Source organism: Aricia agestis, chromosome 13 (assembly GCF_905147365.1).
Source record: "Aricia agestis chromosome 13, ilAriAges1.1, whole genome shotgun sequence".
Classification (NCBI taxonomy): Eukaryota; Metazoa; Arthropoda; class Insecta; order Lepidoptera; family Lycaenidae; genus Aricia; species Aricia agestis.
Window position 1 is genome coordinate 12,699,179 of NC_056418.1, and position 18,857 is coordinate 12,718,035.

General features: G+C 40.0%; 1 protein-coding gene across 2 annotated transcripts in view; it reads left to right on the forward strand.

The window, feature by feature from the left end:
• The first annotated feature begins 10,304 nt into the window (after positions 1-10,304).
• The window catches only part of LOC121733146 (fibroblast growth factor receptor 4-like), a 134,789-nt gene continuing 126,236 nt past the window's right edge, over positions 10,305-18,857 (forward strand). Inside the window, exon 1 of one of the 2 annotated variants that reach the window (XM_042123315.1) lies at positions 10,305-10,349. In XM_042123315.1, coding sequence (XP_041979249.1) covers positions 10,344-10,349 — 6 coding nt within the window. In that variant the 5' untranslated portion in view covers positions 10,305-10,343. Of the gene's footprint in view, positions 10,350-17,068; positions 17,163-18,857 lie in introns of those variants that run through there. The other variant, XM_042123313.1, reaches the window with a different exon arrangement.

Consider the following 18,857-nt stretch of genomic DNA (forward strand, 5'->3'; position numbering starts at 1 on the left):
ATATTTAATTTAGTTTTTTACGCTGTTAGCATACTGACGTCGCGAACTGAGAATCGACACATCTTCTGTCTCACTCGTCAAACGGCAATGCGTTATGTTGCATCTCGCTCTATTCAATTAAATAATTATACACTTTCCTTGCACTTATTCCACTTTATTTTAATATATTTATTACAAAATTGTTAAATACACGACCGGTTTCGAAAAAATCATCATCAGGTGTTCTACTTTTTTTTAAACAGTTCGCAACGTCAAAGTACTAAAAACGTAAATAAACAATAAAACACTGTAAAAATATATCCCTTAATAATATAATTTGAAGAAAATATATGTAATATAGATGCACACAGCGTTCATTTTTGTCTTGAAGGCATGATAATTGCGTTAGGGGAGGGTTATGCAAGATGGGCTAAGGTCACTGACTTCTATAATACACTGGACAGGCGATCGTTATCAATAAAATGTTCCTATTTGAAAGTCGCCATATTGGCGCTGATTGCTATGTGAAAGCAGTAGTGAGTGTACTTGGAACTACTATTTTGCAAATGGCGGTTGTCATTTTCTATGTAATTAGTTCACAGTACGCTCACCGCGGCGCTTCAAATTGGCACAAAAAATAGCTGTCATTTTGTACGGCATAGCCTGTCCAGTGTATTATAGAGGTCACTCATGGCTAAGGTTCAGATCAAAACTTATCAAAACTTATCCAGCCATCATGATGCATCTTCTGATGTGCCCCATCTTTCATCATCGTCATCTATCATCCCATAGTTAATCGTTTTTGAGTGGGTCTGTGAGTCCTGAGTTAGCCAAATAATGTATTGGTCTAAATTAAGCCAAAAATCTTTTGGTCTTATGTGAGTGCGAAACCAAAGTGTTCAAAATTGTTGATTGGGACCCAAAATTGTTTTTGTTAATCGATTCAGTGAAAATTAACTGAAAACTAAATCAAAAACAATAAAATTTGTAATAAAGTTAATATTTAAAAGTCCAGAAGTAATTTTCTTCATTACAAAAAAAGCATTTTACTATGTGTAGCATTTGATTAAAAGAAACTGATAATTGTTTCAATAATTTACTTGTTATAACTTACAAATTATTACTTTTATTTATATTAAATACAGGCTGTAACAAAACTAAGTAATAACAAAATTATTTTGTGATAATATAATAATACTTTAGAGTCTAGACTTAGGGTGTGTATAGAGCCCCTGTATAGAGTAACTTTCTTATTCACCATTGTATGGGAAAATTCATGACGCTCGGGCGCTCGCCCATACAAATCACTTAAAAATTAGCTCTTTTAGCGCTGTTATTTTCACAGTGAACTCTATATAAGGAACACATACACAATACACACCCTAAAGCATTATCACATTATATAGTTTTGGTACACTTGTATATTCAATACAAGATTATATAGAAATAAAAGAAAATTGTAATTTCTTAATCGCCTTTTCTTGTAAGAATATCTTGAATGTAACTGAGAGAATTTGAAAGAAGTTCAACTAACACTAGCTGCTTGCCGGTACGCTAAAATTTGACCATCCAAGTATGTATATTTTTTACTGACATTTTTTAGGGTTCCGTACCCAAATGGTAAAAAGGGTAACCTTTTAGTTACAAACAGGTATTCTAACAAGAAAATGCCAAAACGTAACCCACTAGCGCCTGCAGATGTTGTTAATCGTTCGTCAAAAACATGCGTTCTTTTTCAGAAATTAGGAGAGAGATTATGAACTAATCGACGATTAACTTTAATCCAGACTGTTGCATGTGGTCCTATAACAGATGAATTTTATACACTAATGTCTAATGTGCTGTGCATGATTTTCTGTAAAAAATAAAGACGAAAAAACCTTATTAGCATTTCATTTTGCTCCCGTCCGATCTACATGGCACATGCTACACACACATGCAAGTAAAGGCTCCATTCCACCGCGGCGCACGCTGTGCACGGTCACGCGGCGCACGGATTTATTTCTTTGACTACGTGGGTCAACGTTTCCACTGCAGCACACGCTATACAAACACGAGAATAGCTCCCACACCGGTTTCGGTGACGGTGGCCGGTTTCATTGAAACCAGGCCAGCTACGCAGGAGTAATTTTATAGTGCCCAAGTGTGTGCGCAGTACACAAGAGCACTCTCTATTCCTTTACTCTCATAACCCAGTGGGACGGAAAACCGACACGACCGGCGAGAGATCAGGCGCAGGACCGACTTTTTACATGCCCATCCGACGCATGGATCATCTTACTTGTCAGACAATCAGGTGATCAGCCTGCATTGTCCTAACCAAACTTGGAAATAACATGTTTCCAACGCGGGAATCGAACCCACGACCTCCGAGTTAAGAGCCGCGCTCTATACCACTAGACCACGGAGGCGTTTATATATATACAAACACGACTATGTGTATAACGCTTCCGTGTATCCCGTGCACACAGGTCAGTTAACAAGAGCTGGCACGATCAACACATTTAAACATTGCGCTTGTGTAGTGTCTGTGAAAAAGCGCGTGGCGTGACGTACCATAGTGATTATATTCTCTTTGTGACGTACTGCATACGCATCATAAAAAGTCTGCCTGCCTCTCTCGCGCGCGGTTCATCTTATGAGCGTGAAGGGGACAGTTATTGTTTTTCTTTTGCTATTGTTTATAAATACAGCGTGATGTTACAAAGTCCATAACGTGTGATCGGCGCGCGGTCAGCGTTCGGGAACCGTACGATAATTATCGTACACATACGATAATTTTGTGCGTACGTACGATGTACGATGGCATATTATTATCATACGCAGATTATGCGATAAAGTTTATCATGATGCAAACATATTATATTTTTAAACAAACTGTATAGTGAAATTGCATAAGTGTGAGCACTGTGAACGTGCCAGCTTTAGTTAACTGATATTACATATAGCATGCGTAGCGTGGCCAGCGTTGAGCTACGTGTGCACCATATTCGAGCAAGCTACGTGAGTCAATTCGTGCGTAGCGTGTCCGTGGGTTGCAGTGGACACAGTCACATAACTATATTGTCTTACAAAGCGAAGCTTGACGCACGTTGCGTAGTCTCTCCGTGCGCTGCGGTGGATTGGCGGTTTTTCGTTAAGACGTGCCAGGCTCACAGCCTTATTTCGTAATGGACAAAATAATATGTTAGGGGCTGGGCGCCATATAACTTTTTTACGCTATCTAGTGGTGTAGGTATAATTTATCTTGATTGTGACTATATACCAAAATGCCCATCATCCTCTTGTGAGGATGATGGGCATCCCGTGATGGATGACGCAAGAGGACGGATTTGTTGAGAGAAAGATATTTTTGATACTCAAACTTTGATTTATAAAACTTTCTATTAATGAACATTTGAGTAGGTATCAAAACTAGTAAATCGTTATTAAAAAACCTCGTGGTCCAAGGGGCGCGAGGCCGTGGGCGGTCGCCCACGTTGCCTACGCCTTACCCCGCCACTGTAGTTGACGCCTGTAGACGCTCCCAACTCCGTTGCGCCAAAACTCGTTTATCGCGCGGGAACCGTACATTTTTCCGGAATAAAAAGTATCCTATGTCCTTTCCCGGGACTCAAAGTATCCCCATGCCAAATTTCAGCATAATCGGTTCAGCGGTTTGGGTGTGAAGAGGTAACAGACAGACAGACACACTTTCACATTTATAATATTAAGGGCCTGTTTTACCACTTCCTGATAAGTGACGAATAGGCTATCCACCACTTAACAGGTAAAGTATGGAGAATCTGTCAAAAAAGCTGTGAATAGCCTATTCGGCACTTTATCAGAAAGTGGTGAAACAGGCCCTGAGTATGGATAAAAGCTATGGATTTAGAATATGCAGCGTTTTAATAAAGTGCTGTAACGGAGTATTTTATTTCAGACGTGTATGTTCAGTTCTGTGGGCAGTCGACGTAAACGTGGGTGAGTGACGCGTGACGTTAGGAATTTACTGTTTTGCTTCCTCTGGTACTTCATGACCTGGGTACTTAAGCAACTTGTATTCGATAGTTTTGAGAGCCGAGAAACATTAAATGATCCAAATTCATTCATTTTTCGCTGTAAACTATCCAATTTCATTTTACTATAAATTTCTGATATCTACAATTATTAACATGATAACATAATTTGGGCCTTAACAATGATATTCTACATTTTTCATGTTTAAATATATCATTGGGCTTTAATAATACTAACGCCGCTACTGATTGCGAGGCTGATATAACTGCAAGCACAAACGTCGATCATAGCCTATCATAGCCATAGGTTTATAATCGTAGACCAGTAAGCCCGGCTACACGTTCAATGTTCGTTCAACACGGGCCAATACAGAAGTTTCATGAAATTTTGTATATAGGGGGTTTCATTTTTAGAAAATGTAATTTTATTCGTGTTTTGACTGAGCAAAGCGCGGTCAAATAGCTAGTATAAATTTAACCGATATTAATTTTAACATAATATACTAACCATTTTTTAAACGTTAAATTCAAATTGGACATAGTCTACTATTGAAACCTAATATACGTGGGAGAGCCATGCTTCGGCACGAATGGGCCGGCTCGATCGGAGAAATACCACGTTCTCACAGAAAACCGGCGTGAAACAGCGCTTGCGCTGTGTTTCGCCGAGTGAGTGAGTTTACCCAATCCCCTACCCTATTCCCTTCCCTACCCTTCCCCATTCCCTTCCCTTCTCTACCCTCCCCTATCCCCTTCCCTTCCCTTCCTTACCCTCCCCTATTACCCTGTTCCCTTTTAAAAGGCCGGCAACGCACTTGCAGCTCCTCTGATGCTGCGAGTGTTCATGGGCAACGGAAGTTGCTTTCCTTGCTCGTTTGCTCCTTCCTATTTAATAAAAAATAAAATAAAAATAAAAAGTTTTATCCGACCAACACTCCCGATTCGCAATCAAGGAAAACATTTATATAATCACTTTATAAATAAAATATAAGGAAAAAGACTTTCGAAATAAATAATATAATCGATATAAGTAGGGGAAAGCTCAGTGTCGGCTCGGTAACCGGCGAGGCCGCCCGCCCTCAACGCCGCCCAAACGCCGCCCGCCTAAACAATGTGTGTGAAGTTTGTGTGGAAGCAAGTTGTGTGAGAAGTGGCGAAAATTGTAAAGGGGTTTAACAGTGATAAAATATAGAGTGGCTTACTCTTAGGTACGATTTGAAAAGAATATACTTATAAAAAAATAAGTATAATAATTAAAATAGATTCCGAGTACCGACTACATAAATTTTTTTTTTTTAAATAAAACTGTGTAGGTACAGATTTCTTTTAAACTTTCGTTTGCTTCAAATACTTATTTAAAATGTTATTAAACTTTGAAATTAAATATCAACATAATAAACACCTTTAATTACTTTTCAAAAGTATTATTAAAATTAATTAGTTAAAATGTTAATTAAATAGCTTTTGTGTTCGAGTCTTTGACTTTACAAATTAAAGGGGCGATATAGGCCTTGGAAAAACATTCCGAGCACCTGATTGGAGCAACAGTTGTGTCTGTCCCGGTTATACAGGGTGGTTTATTGATGATGTTGTGTCTGTGTTGTATACAGGTTATTTTTTCAAGAGGACAAAAAAATTGGGCATGGGCAGAACTCGAAAATAGGATACCCAATGCCAAAATTGGTGAAAAATATAGGAACCCGACTAAACACTAAAATTGTTAAGATTTTGTATAGACCTACCATAACTAGTCTATATCTGTATCTGTAGTCTGTACGTCTACATTTTTATACTTATTTATAAAAAATCGGACAAGTCTCAGAGCGAGACTCGCACACACGAAGGGTTCCGTACATTATAGAGCAATAATAGGTCAAAAATTGTGTCTTTTCACTCTTTTTCACACCAAAAATTCTTACGGAGAACAACACAGTCGTATTAAACTTTCTCCACCCCTCTGTTTTCCTTCGGGGTTAAAATACATAATAACTCGATTTCGAAATGTATTTTTAAAGGCCAAACTTTATAAATGTATTTTATAAAGTTTGGCCTATAAAAATAAATGTATTTTTAAAGGCCAAACTTCACCCTTATATTTAAGGGTGAAGCCATGTGCGTTATTACTTATCCTGAAGCTTATCCTAACTTATCATAAATGAGCGTTATTACTTATCCTTGTTATTACAAGGATATCCAAAGTGGATAACAATAATCCACGTGATATCCTCACCATAATGCTTTCTAAACATGACACCCACAACTCAGTTACGCCAAAAATCGTTTAACGTACGGGAACCGTACATTTTCCGGGATAAAATGGATCCTATATCCTTTCCCGAGGTTCAAAGTGTATCTTTACCGCTAAACAGACTTTTCAGTTTGCAAAATCAGTTCAAAGGTTTGGGCGTGAAGAGGTATACCTAGACAAAGAAACAGATAGAAATATTTTCGCATTAATAATATTAGCATGGATTTTTGTAAATGATTCGCCAACTATTCTTTCTATTTTCGCCTTTTCATCTTTTTGATAACAAACCAATTGCATTTACTCGTAAGTACCTAATAATTAGCAAGTTCGGTCCACTAGAACACAATTAGAATTCCATCGAACGAAAGGTATTTGGAGTTGGTTAAAAGTTTGGGAACCCCGGATCCTGAGTACCTGCCCTGATAATGTTACAAAAATGTGAAAAGCATTACAGAAATGTTAAAATTGAAGCTTATGTAATTTACATTTTGTGTAGAGGATAATTTATTCTTTTGTACCTTTGCTGTGGAGTCAGACCCTCGCAAATATCATGATAATAATCCTATTTTATTATTTTGATCTTTAACATTTTTTTAAACTATTGCACAGCTTATCGCGGGCTTTGAGCACGGCGACCGAATCTAGATATTCGTAACGAAAAAAAAACCAAACACCCCCACTCCGACCGGTGCGGCGTTGCCAGACTTTGGCACGGTGTTTGTGTGCGTGCGACCTCCCCTCCCTCATTAGTGAGATTTGGAAGGTGTAGATTAACCCCCTCCGCCCCTAGAACACCTCATGTAATTAAGTAATAGACGCCCCCTTACCTCTTCACGCCAAAATCGTGGAGCCGATTTTCTTGGAGTCCCTGAAAAAGGCATAAGAATTAAGATACATTTCCTCGCGGAAAAATGTACGATTCCCGACGATACGATAAACGAATTTTGGCGCAACGGAGCTGCGTCATTTAATTTATTATAGTACATAATCTAAAAACTCTTATAATCTTTAAATATAAAAATGGATTTTCAATTGTGTTAGTAACGCTTAAACTCGAAAACGGCTGAACCGATTGGGCTGATTTTAGTCTTAAAATATTCGTAGAAGTCCAGGGAAGGTTTTAAAGTGACACGAAGTTCACCGGGACAGCTAATATTAATATAATATTTTCGCCATATTCTAGTTACACTATCGACAAAAAGCTTTTACTCTGTTGGCGATCTCAAAAAGGGGATTAGCGGGTATTTTGAATTTGTTGCCCTCCCCAGCCAGCCCGCGGCATGTTTACCGAAAACTCCGTAACGTAATCCAGAATAAGACGTCAAAAATGTTTATCGTATACTACTATCTGTCTGCGACTTCGTTGCGCCAAAATTTATGTCTGTTTGTTTACCGGGACGAAAAGCGTCAGAGATAACAGACAAACTGACAGACTGATATTCTTTCGTATTTACATTAGGCTGGCGGCATACACACGTTTTCCATATTCGATTCCCTAACGTGGAATTACGATTTGGAATTTCGTGAGACTAGCGAAAACATTAGTTTATTTACCCGCGAACGCGCTAGCTTGCACTCGAAACGCACGTGCGGAATTTGTCCCGTTCGGAAAAAAACAGAACGTGTGCGCCAGTTAATTATTTTCTACTGATTTCATGTATTCGGATGTCCGAATACGGAAAATGTATGGGGCCAGTTATTAGTCAGTAGCCATAAGTAGGTACTGACTTCATGGCTTCAAAATTATTTTATACTAGCTTTTACCCGCAGCTTCGCTCGCGTTAAGAAGATGTTGATATATTTTGTTGACTTTTTTTTGTAAAAGGATACTATGTTACTTATAACCTCCCAGTATAATATGTTTACAAAGTTTCATGATGATTCGTCGAGTTTGCGTAAAAGCGTGACAAACATCCAAGCTCACACAGAAAAGTTTCGCCGAGTGAATAAGTTTACCGGATGCCAAATCCAACTCCCATCCTTACCCTCCCCTGTTCCCTCTTAAAAGGCCGGCAACGCATCTGCAGCACTTCTCATGTTGCGAGTGTCCATGGGCGACGGAAGTTGCTTTCCATCAGGTGACCCGTTTGCTCGTTTGCCCCCTTATATCATAAAAAAAAGCTTTCACATTCATAATATTCGTAAGGATTTGGCTAATCAATGCAAACAAACAAACCTTTCCTTTATGCAGAATGTATACTTATCTTTCTAGGTTTTACCTGTAGGCTGTAGCTAAACCTTAAATCCATAATATAACAATCATCATGGTCTGAATTTCCGATCATTCCATCAAAAGATGCCATTTACCTTCGAAGCATAATACATTATACAAATGAAATAAAAATATACGCCCGAGAAAACTTTGGAGCACCTTTTTCTTTTCGTGTTTATTACACGTGAAAAATAAAAATTACATTACTTCAGACGCGTCGCGAGAACTCGAGACAAAATCGATAAATATTTTGTGGCGGTACCCACAATTCGCCCAACATTCCTGCATCGCGCTATCGAAGTTTTCTGAGCGCGTCGGGTATAATATATACGACAGCTGAAATGTATCACGTGGGCTCCGGCCTGACCGAGCATAACATCTCGCTCGGTCGGAAGATCTTCCTTTGTGGACACCACGCATATACCCCACATTGGTGACCCTCGGCAGAACACGCCTCCTTCGTCATCATCACTCCCCGCCCCTCCGCACCGCGCCAGCCAGCATCACCTCATCGGGTACATCGTCCACTAGGCGCAATGTACTGCGGCCTGGGCGACTCCGCATCGGCATCATCGGGCTTTCTCACTACACCGACCGCTCAGCAAGCAGAGCACATGTCTCCTGGTCAGCACGTAGCATCGGCCCCGCACGGCAGCTATCCGACTCACTGGATCCCGTACAGCAGCTTACAGTTCCGACTCACTGGAACTCTCTGGCACTGGCGACTCAAGCGACAACAAGACTTCTAGATTCGACCTCCAGTCTTCGGGGGGGAGTGATGTGGCGGTACACACAATTCGCCTAACATTCCTGCATCGCGCTATCGAAGTTTTCTGAGCGCGTCGGTATACATATAAACGACAGCTGAAATGTATCACGTGGGCTCCGGCCTGACCGAGCATAACATCTCGCTCGGTCGGAAGATCTTCCTTTGGCCTCCTCGCTTATTCCAACAATTTCATTACTAGTCAAGTGTCAACATTGCATAGAGCGACTAAATTACGTAGGTCCGCCTCTGATGAATCTTTTTCTCTGACAGTAGGCACAGTATACTGTATTACAACATCTTGTATAGGCTTATATCACAACAACGAATCTAGACACGATATCGCGTCAAGCCAAGTTCCAGCATAACAACTGGCGAGCAACACCGTGTGTAATATTCTTCATTAATCTCTCCAATAACTTCAAATTCGATCTTCGGTTGACTAAAAAGAAGACATGAGAATTGATAATTGATAAACGAAAAATATTGCATTGCAAATTTGGGCCTTATAATAATAATTTGACTGAATGTATCTGATGCAGCTCGGTTACCTAATAACTTTATTGTTCTTCACATTTTTTTTAATGAAATAAGGGGGCAAACGAGCAAACGGGTCACCTGTAGAAAAGCAACTTCCGTCGCCCATGGACACTCGCAGCATCAGAAGAGCTGCAGGTGCGTTGCCGGCCTTTTAAGAGAGAGTAGGGTAATAGGGGAGGGAAGAGAAGGGAATAGGGGAGGGTAGGGAAGGGAATAGGGTAGGGGATTGGGCCTCCGGTAAACTCACTCACTCGGCGAAACACAGCGCAAGCGCTGTTTCACCCCGGTTTTCTGTGAGAAAACTTCTCTCCCACGTGTAAAAAGTAATATTTTCAGTAACTTTACAATAATTTAAAACTATCATTTTAAACATCAACACGAACGCTAGCAAATGAGAATGGCACGACACAGAATGTGATCACCATGCTATGGCACACGTTGTGTTGTGTGATGATGATGTCTGCGCGCGCGCAGTATCCGTTCACTGGTCTGAACAGCCTCATTAAGTACTTCGGGAAGCGGCAGGACGGGAGTGTACGTGACAACACCACGACACCAGCACCGGATGGCACGGAGCTGACGAGTGAGGAGATACGGGAGATGACGGTGAGTAAGCTACTAGAGTATTCTTTTATTTGAATTTACAGGGTTTAACAAAACTAAGTGATAAATTTTGAATACTTTAGAGTGTGTAATTTGTATGTGCCCCTTCCATAGAGTAGCAGCGCTGAAAGACCAATTTTTTTATGTATTTCAGCGTTGCAACTTTAACAGTGAACGCGTGCTAGCAAAAAGCAAAGCCGTGTTTTTCCATGATCTCACGCGGCCTCATTATGTTGCGTAGAGGGAATGCTAGGTGCGAACAGAAACCACTCCTCGGAACCCAGAGCTAGCGCGCAATCCGCGATAATATTGTATTATGTCATATTTGCGATTAGCGGCAATGCTGAAAGGCTGTCTAATATTAACAGGTTTGCTGCCATCCCCGCACGGGTGCGGGACTGCGGGGTGAAGTGTATACGCTCGAAGTCGGTCGGTCTCGCGTCTTAGGGAGATCGCAGACGGCACACTTTTTGTATGATCGCGTCTGCGATGTCGGCATGGCGCGGCCATGCAAACTGTATATGCGATTTTTTTATCAGAGAGAATCTATTTACTGCCATAACTGCAATTACCATTCTGGCACACCTTCAAAACCATAAACACTGCTAAAAACAAAATATATCTGCAGTAACTCAAGAAGGACTAATTTTTAACTATTTTTAACTTAAAGAAAAGAGGCTTTTTATGATTTTACCTCTTGACAATGCCAGTGAACACGTCTAGCGTGCTACGTAATTTCATCCTGCAGTGCCGAGAGCACACCTAACATAGTTTGCGTTTTTATAGGGCGGCGCGGCGCGGCGTCGCTGGGAACTAATAGAAAATCGTGGTGGCATTAAATGTGTTAACGTTACTTTTACACAAATATCACTCGTATTTAGGGTTCCCAGGTCGCTAAACCGAAAAGCCGGACAAAGCAGTCAGCTTGGCCGGAAATTAGTACAAAAAACAGTTGCTATCGAGTACTTAGAATCTAAACTTTTAATATAAAAATACGTTCGGCAGCTCGTGTACACCGTACAAATTTTCTGTTTTATTGAATAGAACTTTAATTTAACACCTAATAGCTATACAATTTTTCATCTCATTAGGTGTAAAACCGTCTAAAATTTGTGTTTTGAGGCTCTACAAAGGCCGAACTCCCTTTGATTTTGGCCGGACACGCAAGCGAAAAGCCTGACTGTGTCCGGCTTTATCCGGACGACTGGCAACTTGTATTTAATTAAGTCTTTGCGCCAATTTGTATCAAAATCTATCTATTATAGCTCCCACACCGGTTTCGGTGACGGTGGCCGGTTTCATTGTAACCAGGCCAGCTACGCAGGAGTAATTTTATAGTGCCCAAGTGTGTGCGCAGTACACAAGAGCACTCTCTATTCCTTTACTCTCAACCCAGTGGGACGGAAGACCGACACGACCGGCGAGAGATCAGGCGCAGGACCGACTTTTTCATGCCCATCCGACGCATGGATCATCTTACTTGTCAGACAATCAGGTGATCAGCCTGCAATGTCCTAACCAAACTTGGAAATAACATGTTTCCAACGCGGGAATCGAACCCACGACCTCCGAGTCAAGAGCCGCGCTCTGTACCACTAGACCACGGAGGCTCTTCCTATCTATTTATAATAGTCTGCCCTATGTTTAACAATCATTCTTTAAAATATTAGTATTGTGGCAAGAAAATAAGCCCGCACCGGCCCACTCAAATTAATACTCTATTTAATTCGATACATTCAAAAACCCTTCAAGGTCTCAACAAAAGGGAATCTTCAGCGGGGTTCAACAGTTTAATTTAATTTTGTGATGAAATTTGTTACACAGATAAAGGATAGGAAATTTCAAATTAGTGATTTAAGGATATTTTAGATTCCAGTTAAACAGAATTTACTGGAAAAGGTTTTCAGAGCGTCTAGACCAGCTAACCCGAACCCGCGGCCCGCGGGCCGCATGCGGCCTGCCGCCGGGACTTTATTTGTGGCCCGCGGGATGTTAAACCATTTTGAAATATCTACCATTGGCAAAATAATAATATAAAGTCGGCGTGAAAGTCGTGAATTTTTTTCACTTTTAAATCGTTAATTTTGAAGAACGTTATTTTTAACCCTAAAAATTTTTGTTGCCGCCCGCCCGTTACCGTTTGAAATTGTCTATATTGATCTAACTACATACTTTAAACTTTAAGATGGAGAGTTGTTCTTATTAGAATTTGAGTGGCTAAGTCTGTAACAATATGAGTAAAATATGTATAAACTTTTCCGCAAAATTAGTTTATCGCGCTGGAACCGAAAAACATTCTGGGGTGAATAGTACCCTATGTCCTTCCGACTCAAAGTGTATCCATTCCATACCTAACTTCAGCAAAATCGGTTCAGCGATTGAGACGTGAAGAGGTAATAGACAGACAGACTTTCGCATTTATAATAGTAGTTGGATTGGCCAAGTATTTCAATGACAATATCATGACAAAATAAATTTATTGCTGTCGACTCTGGGTCCATTTTTGGCCATCCTTCTTTATTCTCATCTTCTTAACAATTACTATAAAATTTCAAATATAATAATAGTAAAATAAAAGCTTATATTAACTCCAAATATAAGCTTTTAATTTACTAAAACCTTTTCGAGTTTGTCGTTCATCAAATATTTGGTAGATTATCATTCAATAGATCACCCAGCCACTTATTGTATGCTCAGCCTAGTTTGATGAGAATCGATCACTTGAGATTGAGATCAATAGTCTTGAGATAGAGATTGAGATCATAATTCGCAGGACGATCCTTAATTCCTCTCAATATTAAGTAGGTTACCTTACCCGTTGTATATACTGTTATACAGTGGCGTAGTTACTAAGGAGCAAGGTCCCTCGACTCCCTCAATGACTGATTTACAATCTTCAAGTTGTAAATGTTTTTTTTATTTATGCAATTTGGGGCCGTCTATGGGCTACTCCCCCATATCCTTTTTTTGCTATCTTTTTAAATATGTTTTCGCACCAAGTATAATTTTTTAATATAATATTAATCGTAATTGTAGTCAATCATGCCATGGACGTTTTTTTTTTTAATAAAATTAAATTTTATCTTATCTTATATCTTTAAACGAGCAATTTTTGTTCAATTATATTATTGGAATCTTGGAATCGGCACCAACGATTTTCATGAAATTTAGTATATAGGGGGTTTCGGGGGCGATAAATCGATCTAGCTAGGAATCATTTTTGAAAATGTCATTTTATTCGTGTTTTATCGAATACCGAGCAAAGCTCGGTCAAATAGCTAGTAATAATATGTTTTGAATGGTGTGGTCCCAGTGTGGCGACCAGTAGATCTGACATTTTTCGATTTCCTTAGATATGCTGCTCTCCACCCTTTGCCTTTAGATGTTGTGACATTGGCTTGGTGGAGAGGGGTCACTCAAGCTGGGTGGAGTTTCTAGGGTGTTAAAGAGATATCGTTCTGTGTCGAATCTACCAGATGCCAGTCAGTGGAATCGCCAGGACCGTGTCCTTCTTAATGTTGCAATAATGTGAAATGCTAGGGAAGGGCGAGGGTCTGTCGATCCCGCTGATCCGGGATCCTTTCACTCACTCGGTTGTCGTGTCACTTTGGTTTTAACAATTTATTTAGGACTAAGTAAATGTTATTAGTTTTACCTTTTATTGATTTTATTTTTGCCGACCTCAGAGGATCAGAATTTACGAGTTGTAAATTTAATGTTTTAAGCTGTTATTTTTGCTTGCTTTTCTAAGATATTTAGATAGTAAGTGAAGTGAACAGATTTTAAATTGATAAGGGCACGGGTGGTCAAATTTCTTAATAATCTCCGATCAGAGGACCTCGCTTAGAGAAAACGTCTTGCCCTGAACCCTGCTTTATTCAGGCCAGAGGTACTAGGTGATAACCTAGGACCCTATAGCTAGATATACCTATGCCACTGAGAGTATAGACTCTCTATAAAGCATTTCAAATGTCGGCCTTGCTCTATTTTTTGGGCCGGGGTCCTCGCTTACCTAGCTACGCCACTGAGTGTATAGAGTATAGAATATGTTATATGATGTTATTCGTCCCCCATTCGTTCTCATTCACCCCCTTTTCGCCCCCTTTTGACTTCCATACCAAAATGTATTGATCTCGGTTGATTTAATCATTGAATTCAAAGGCGGTAAGCCGCAAAGTTTATAACGTTGCCGGTTGGGGTAATTTTTTTTAAATAAAAATTCATATTAGAAGTAGAAAACTTTTCTGTGATGTTATATATATATATAAATTAGTAGGCAGTATACTTATATATATATATATATATATATAATAATCGTTCTTTGCAAAATAAGATTTCATTAATTTTATAATACGAGTAGGTATTTTATATTTCACAGTAATTTTAGTATTTTTTAGTTTTTGAAATTCGAGTATTATTACTAAATTTAAATTAGAACAGTATTAAAAGTTAAAAAAGTTTTTTTCCTTAAAATTAACTGCTTATGTCTCCGCCCGCTTAATTATCCCACGAAACCGTACATGTTGCAGACATAAAAATCGGCCAAGTGCGAGTTAGACTCGCGCACGTAGACGTGGGAGAGCCATGCTTCGGCACGAATGGGCCGGCTCGACCGGAGAAATACCACGTCCTCACAGAAAACCGGCGTGAAACAGCGCTTGCGCTGTGTTTCGCCGAGTGAGTGAGTTTACCGGAGGCCCAATTCCCTTCCCTACCCTCCCTTATTCCGTTCCCTTTCCATCCCTACCTTCCCCTATTACCCTATTCCCTCTTAAAAGGCCGGCAACGCACCTGCAGATCTTCTGATGCTGCGAGTGTCCATGGGCGACGGAAGTTGCTTTCCATCAGGTGACCCGTTTGCTCGTTTGCCCCCTTATTTAAAAAAAAAAAGTAGGGTTCCGTACCAATAATATAGAACAAAGCGTATTCTATAAAACAAACTATACCTCTTTATAGTCACATATTGGTTGTCCGTATGTTTCAATTTGATCAATATTATGTGTAATAGGCAATTATGTGTGAAGTCTGGTATTAGCGATATCTTATCATATTATCTTTTACGTCAGCCGGTCGAGTGTAAGCGGTGTCCAATTGATATCAAACACTAGCTTAGGACCGGGACACACCCAGCCTGCCATGAATGTGGCGCTGCGGAGGATACGGCCCAGCATACCCTTGAGGTGTGCGGTCGTTAGGCCGTGCAGCGCCACGACCTCGTAGCAGTGCTAGGAGGGGACCTCTCGCTCCCGAGCATGGTGCGCTGCATGCTCGAGAGCGATGAGGCCTGGCAGGCGGCGGTCTCTTTCTGTGAAACCGTCCTTTCGCAGAAAGAGGCCGCGGAGCGGAACAGAGAGGATGATCTATCCTCCGTTCTGCTCCGCCGGCGTAGGACGGAAGTGCGGAGGCGTCGCTATACGACCCTCCAATAACTTTTGTCCCACGGGGCTTCGGGTCAGGATGGGAACTTGCCCGGCTTAGCTAGTCCCGACGCCGAAGGACGCTTCAGTTTACCGGAGCGGTCCCTTGAGGTAGACCGGCCGGTCGTGGAGGGAGTCCTGTGTTAGACAGAACCAGGATATCCCTTCGTATACGGCTGAAGGCAAACCGCAGGTGGTTTTACTGGGTAAGCCCGACGTCGGGAGTCCCACATACCCCCGGGGTGATTCAGCTATAACTGAGGCACATCCCCAATCCGTGGCACCCATAAAGGGTTTCCCCTGCGCATCAAAAAAAAAGGACCGGGACACACCTTTTTTTTTATGAAATAAGGCTGCAAACGAGCAAACGGGTCACCTGATGGAAAGCAACTTCCGTCGCCCATGGACACTCGCAGCATCAGAAGAGTGTGCAAGTGCGTTGCCGGCCTTTTAAGAGGGAATAGGGTAATAGGGGAGGGTAGGGAAGGGAAAGGGAATAGGGTAGGGGTTAGGGGATTGGGCCTCCGGTAAACTCACTCATTCGGCGAAACACAGCGCAAGCGCGCGGTTTTCTGTGAGAACGTGGTATTTCTCCGGTCGAGCCGGCCCATTCGTGCCGAAGCATGGCTCTTCCACGTAAAAACCTGGTTTTATAACCTATAAAAATATTACCTAATGGTATATTTTTCATATCTATCTAGTAGTTACCCGTTGGTAGCGCTGAAATAGGTTTATTACATATTTCTAGGATCAAGAAATATTTCATGTCCTTTTACAAAGCTGAAGTTATTTCTACACCAAATATACCTTCGCAAATTAAACAAAAGTAACAGACAGATACATACACATTTGCAATTATAATATTAGTATGATTAACTCAGAAATTAAACATAACTGAGAAAAGAAAACAGAATAGTCACTGTTGTATTATTTCTTAAAAAATACTTACCAAGCAATACAGCTCATTAAGTATTCTTTATTGAGAAGACTATTTTGACGATATATTATGCCCTAAGAAGATAACTATAAAAAAATAGAAAAATACAGTTATGCACTTTCACATTTTCCATTAATTTATTTCAAAATCAATTTCGGATAAAATTCTCACGCCGTATTTTGTCTCATTGTGTAGCGACCATAATAAGTATTAAGTCTACAACATAGTTACTGCCACTGTACCACAACCCTAATTCGACAAATCAAATTTTCGTTTTTCATTCGAAATCGGGCATTCATAGTCGGTTACTCACTCTGATTCATACTGTCATTGGACTGTTAAGGACTGTCAAAGGACTGTCAATTCGTACAATGGTGACAGTGGACGTCAGTGATGTGTGTGTTTGTGATATTGTTGTGTCTCTGTATAGACAGTGGGATTTCCCAGGGGGTTCCTAATTACGTAAGTTTGTTTTGGAAATTTTAAATTTAGCGTCCGATTAAGGGTTTAAATATTTGCATTATTTTAGCGTTTAATCATGTTAGAAGTGTGGCGCATTTTGAGCCTTACGAGTTATATTATAAGGTTTGAAATGTGCACCAAGTTTTAAATTAATTTGAGTAACAAGCAATCAGGTTGTGCACTCGCTTTTTATTTTGTTGAAGAGCCTGCGCAGCAGCAGGCGCTCGCCGGCGGAGTCGCGGTGTAGGCTCACGCGATCCCGCGGCCCGCCCAAGGCGCATAGTGGAGTACCGCCGAGTTTTTAGTGGGTAGGGGCTGCGTCCACCACCATCTTCGGACGCAGCAGAGACCCACATACTTGCGGATAGGACCCCATCCCCCGCAAGATGCTTAAAAGCATTTTCTCGGCGCAAAAAAAAAAAAAAAAAAAAGGACTATGTTTAAGATCCGTAGGTACTTAATATTATAAATGCAAAAAAGGGTTAAGTATATGTTACCTCTTCACACCCAAACCGCTTGACCCATTTCAATGCAAAAGAAGATGATGAAGATACTTCGAGGCACGAGAAAGGAAAGACGTAGGATACGTTTGATCTCGAAAAAATGTACGGTTCCCGCGCGGTAAACGAATTTTGACGCAATGGAGTTGCGGGCGTCAACTACTATAATGTATAATATAGATTTGATGAGTAAATTTTTGAGGTTGCTCGTTGCAAAACCACTTATCTGGAGATTACTAATCCCTTTGTTTAGAAGTGATTACTAATTACCGATTATTGTTATTCTATAACCATGAACGAAATTAAATTCATTCTGAAAATTCATCTTCAATTCTTATGATATTTTGCAGATCATCACAACAATTAATCTTTTGTTAATCTTCCGATATCTCAGTCCGATATAGTATTGTTGAGATTCGAGAAATGTTCAGTCGTAGTTAAAGAATATTTTTGAAGATTATTTTAGTTAAGTAACATAACAAATGCTTTGAGTATTAAATATTACTAAATAGTTATTTATTACTAAGTATTTACTACGTCGTAGTACGTAATATTGTGACAATATATGATATTCTATTATAAAAAAAGGGTGACAATGTCATTTTTTCGTAGCACGTAGTCCCTGCTACATTGCCCGTAGCTCGTAGCCCGTGGCAGCTAGGGGCTACGAATTAAACTAATCCTTTTGTATTATACTATAGGTACTTTATATAAATTATAGTTTTTTTTTATGTGTACTAAAATTAAGTATTTTGCCAAATCGTGTCTGTTTGTTGTATCACTTCTTAAATCGTTAAGCAGATTTTAAAGGGAAATAATAAAACGAGCGAATAAAAAATTACTTTGCGACTGAACTGAATGAATGATGAACATACTGTTTTGATAACATGAGCGGTATTAATTTGACTAAGCGAAAAATAAACTAAACTAACGAAAAATATTGATTTATAATAAAATCCAGAACGAGCTTACAAAAAGTGGATTGCGATTAATCTATTTCAGATATTAAAATTCTATCCGAGCGACTGTATTTCTAAGTGAGCGACTGGAAATACATAGCGGGCAACTTCGATATTAAATATAAATTCAATTTTTCTAAGTGAGCTTATTTATTACGAGCTACTAAAAAGTTCACTTTGAGCAAACTTTTGTGAGCTGCTTTATTAATGATAATTGGTTACTGATATTTTATTCG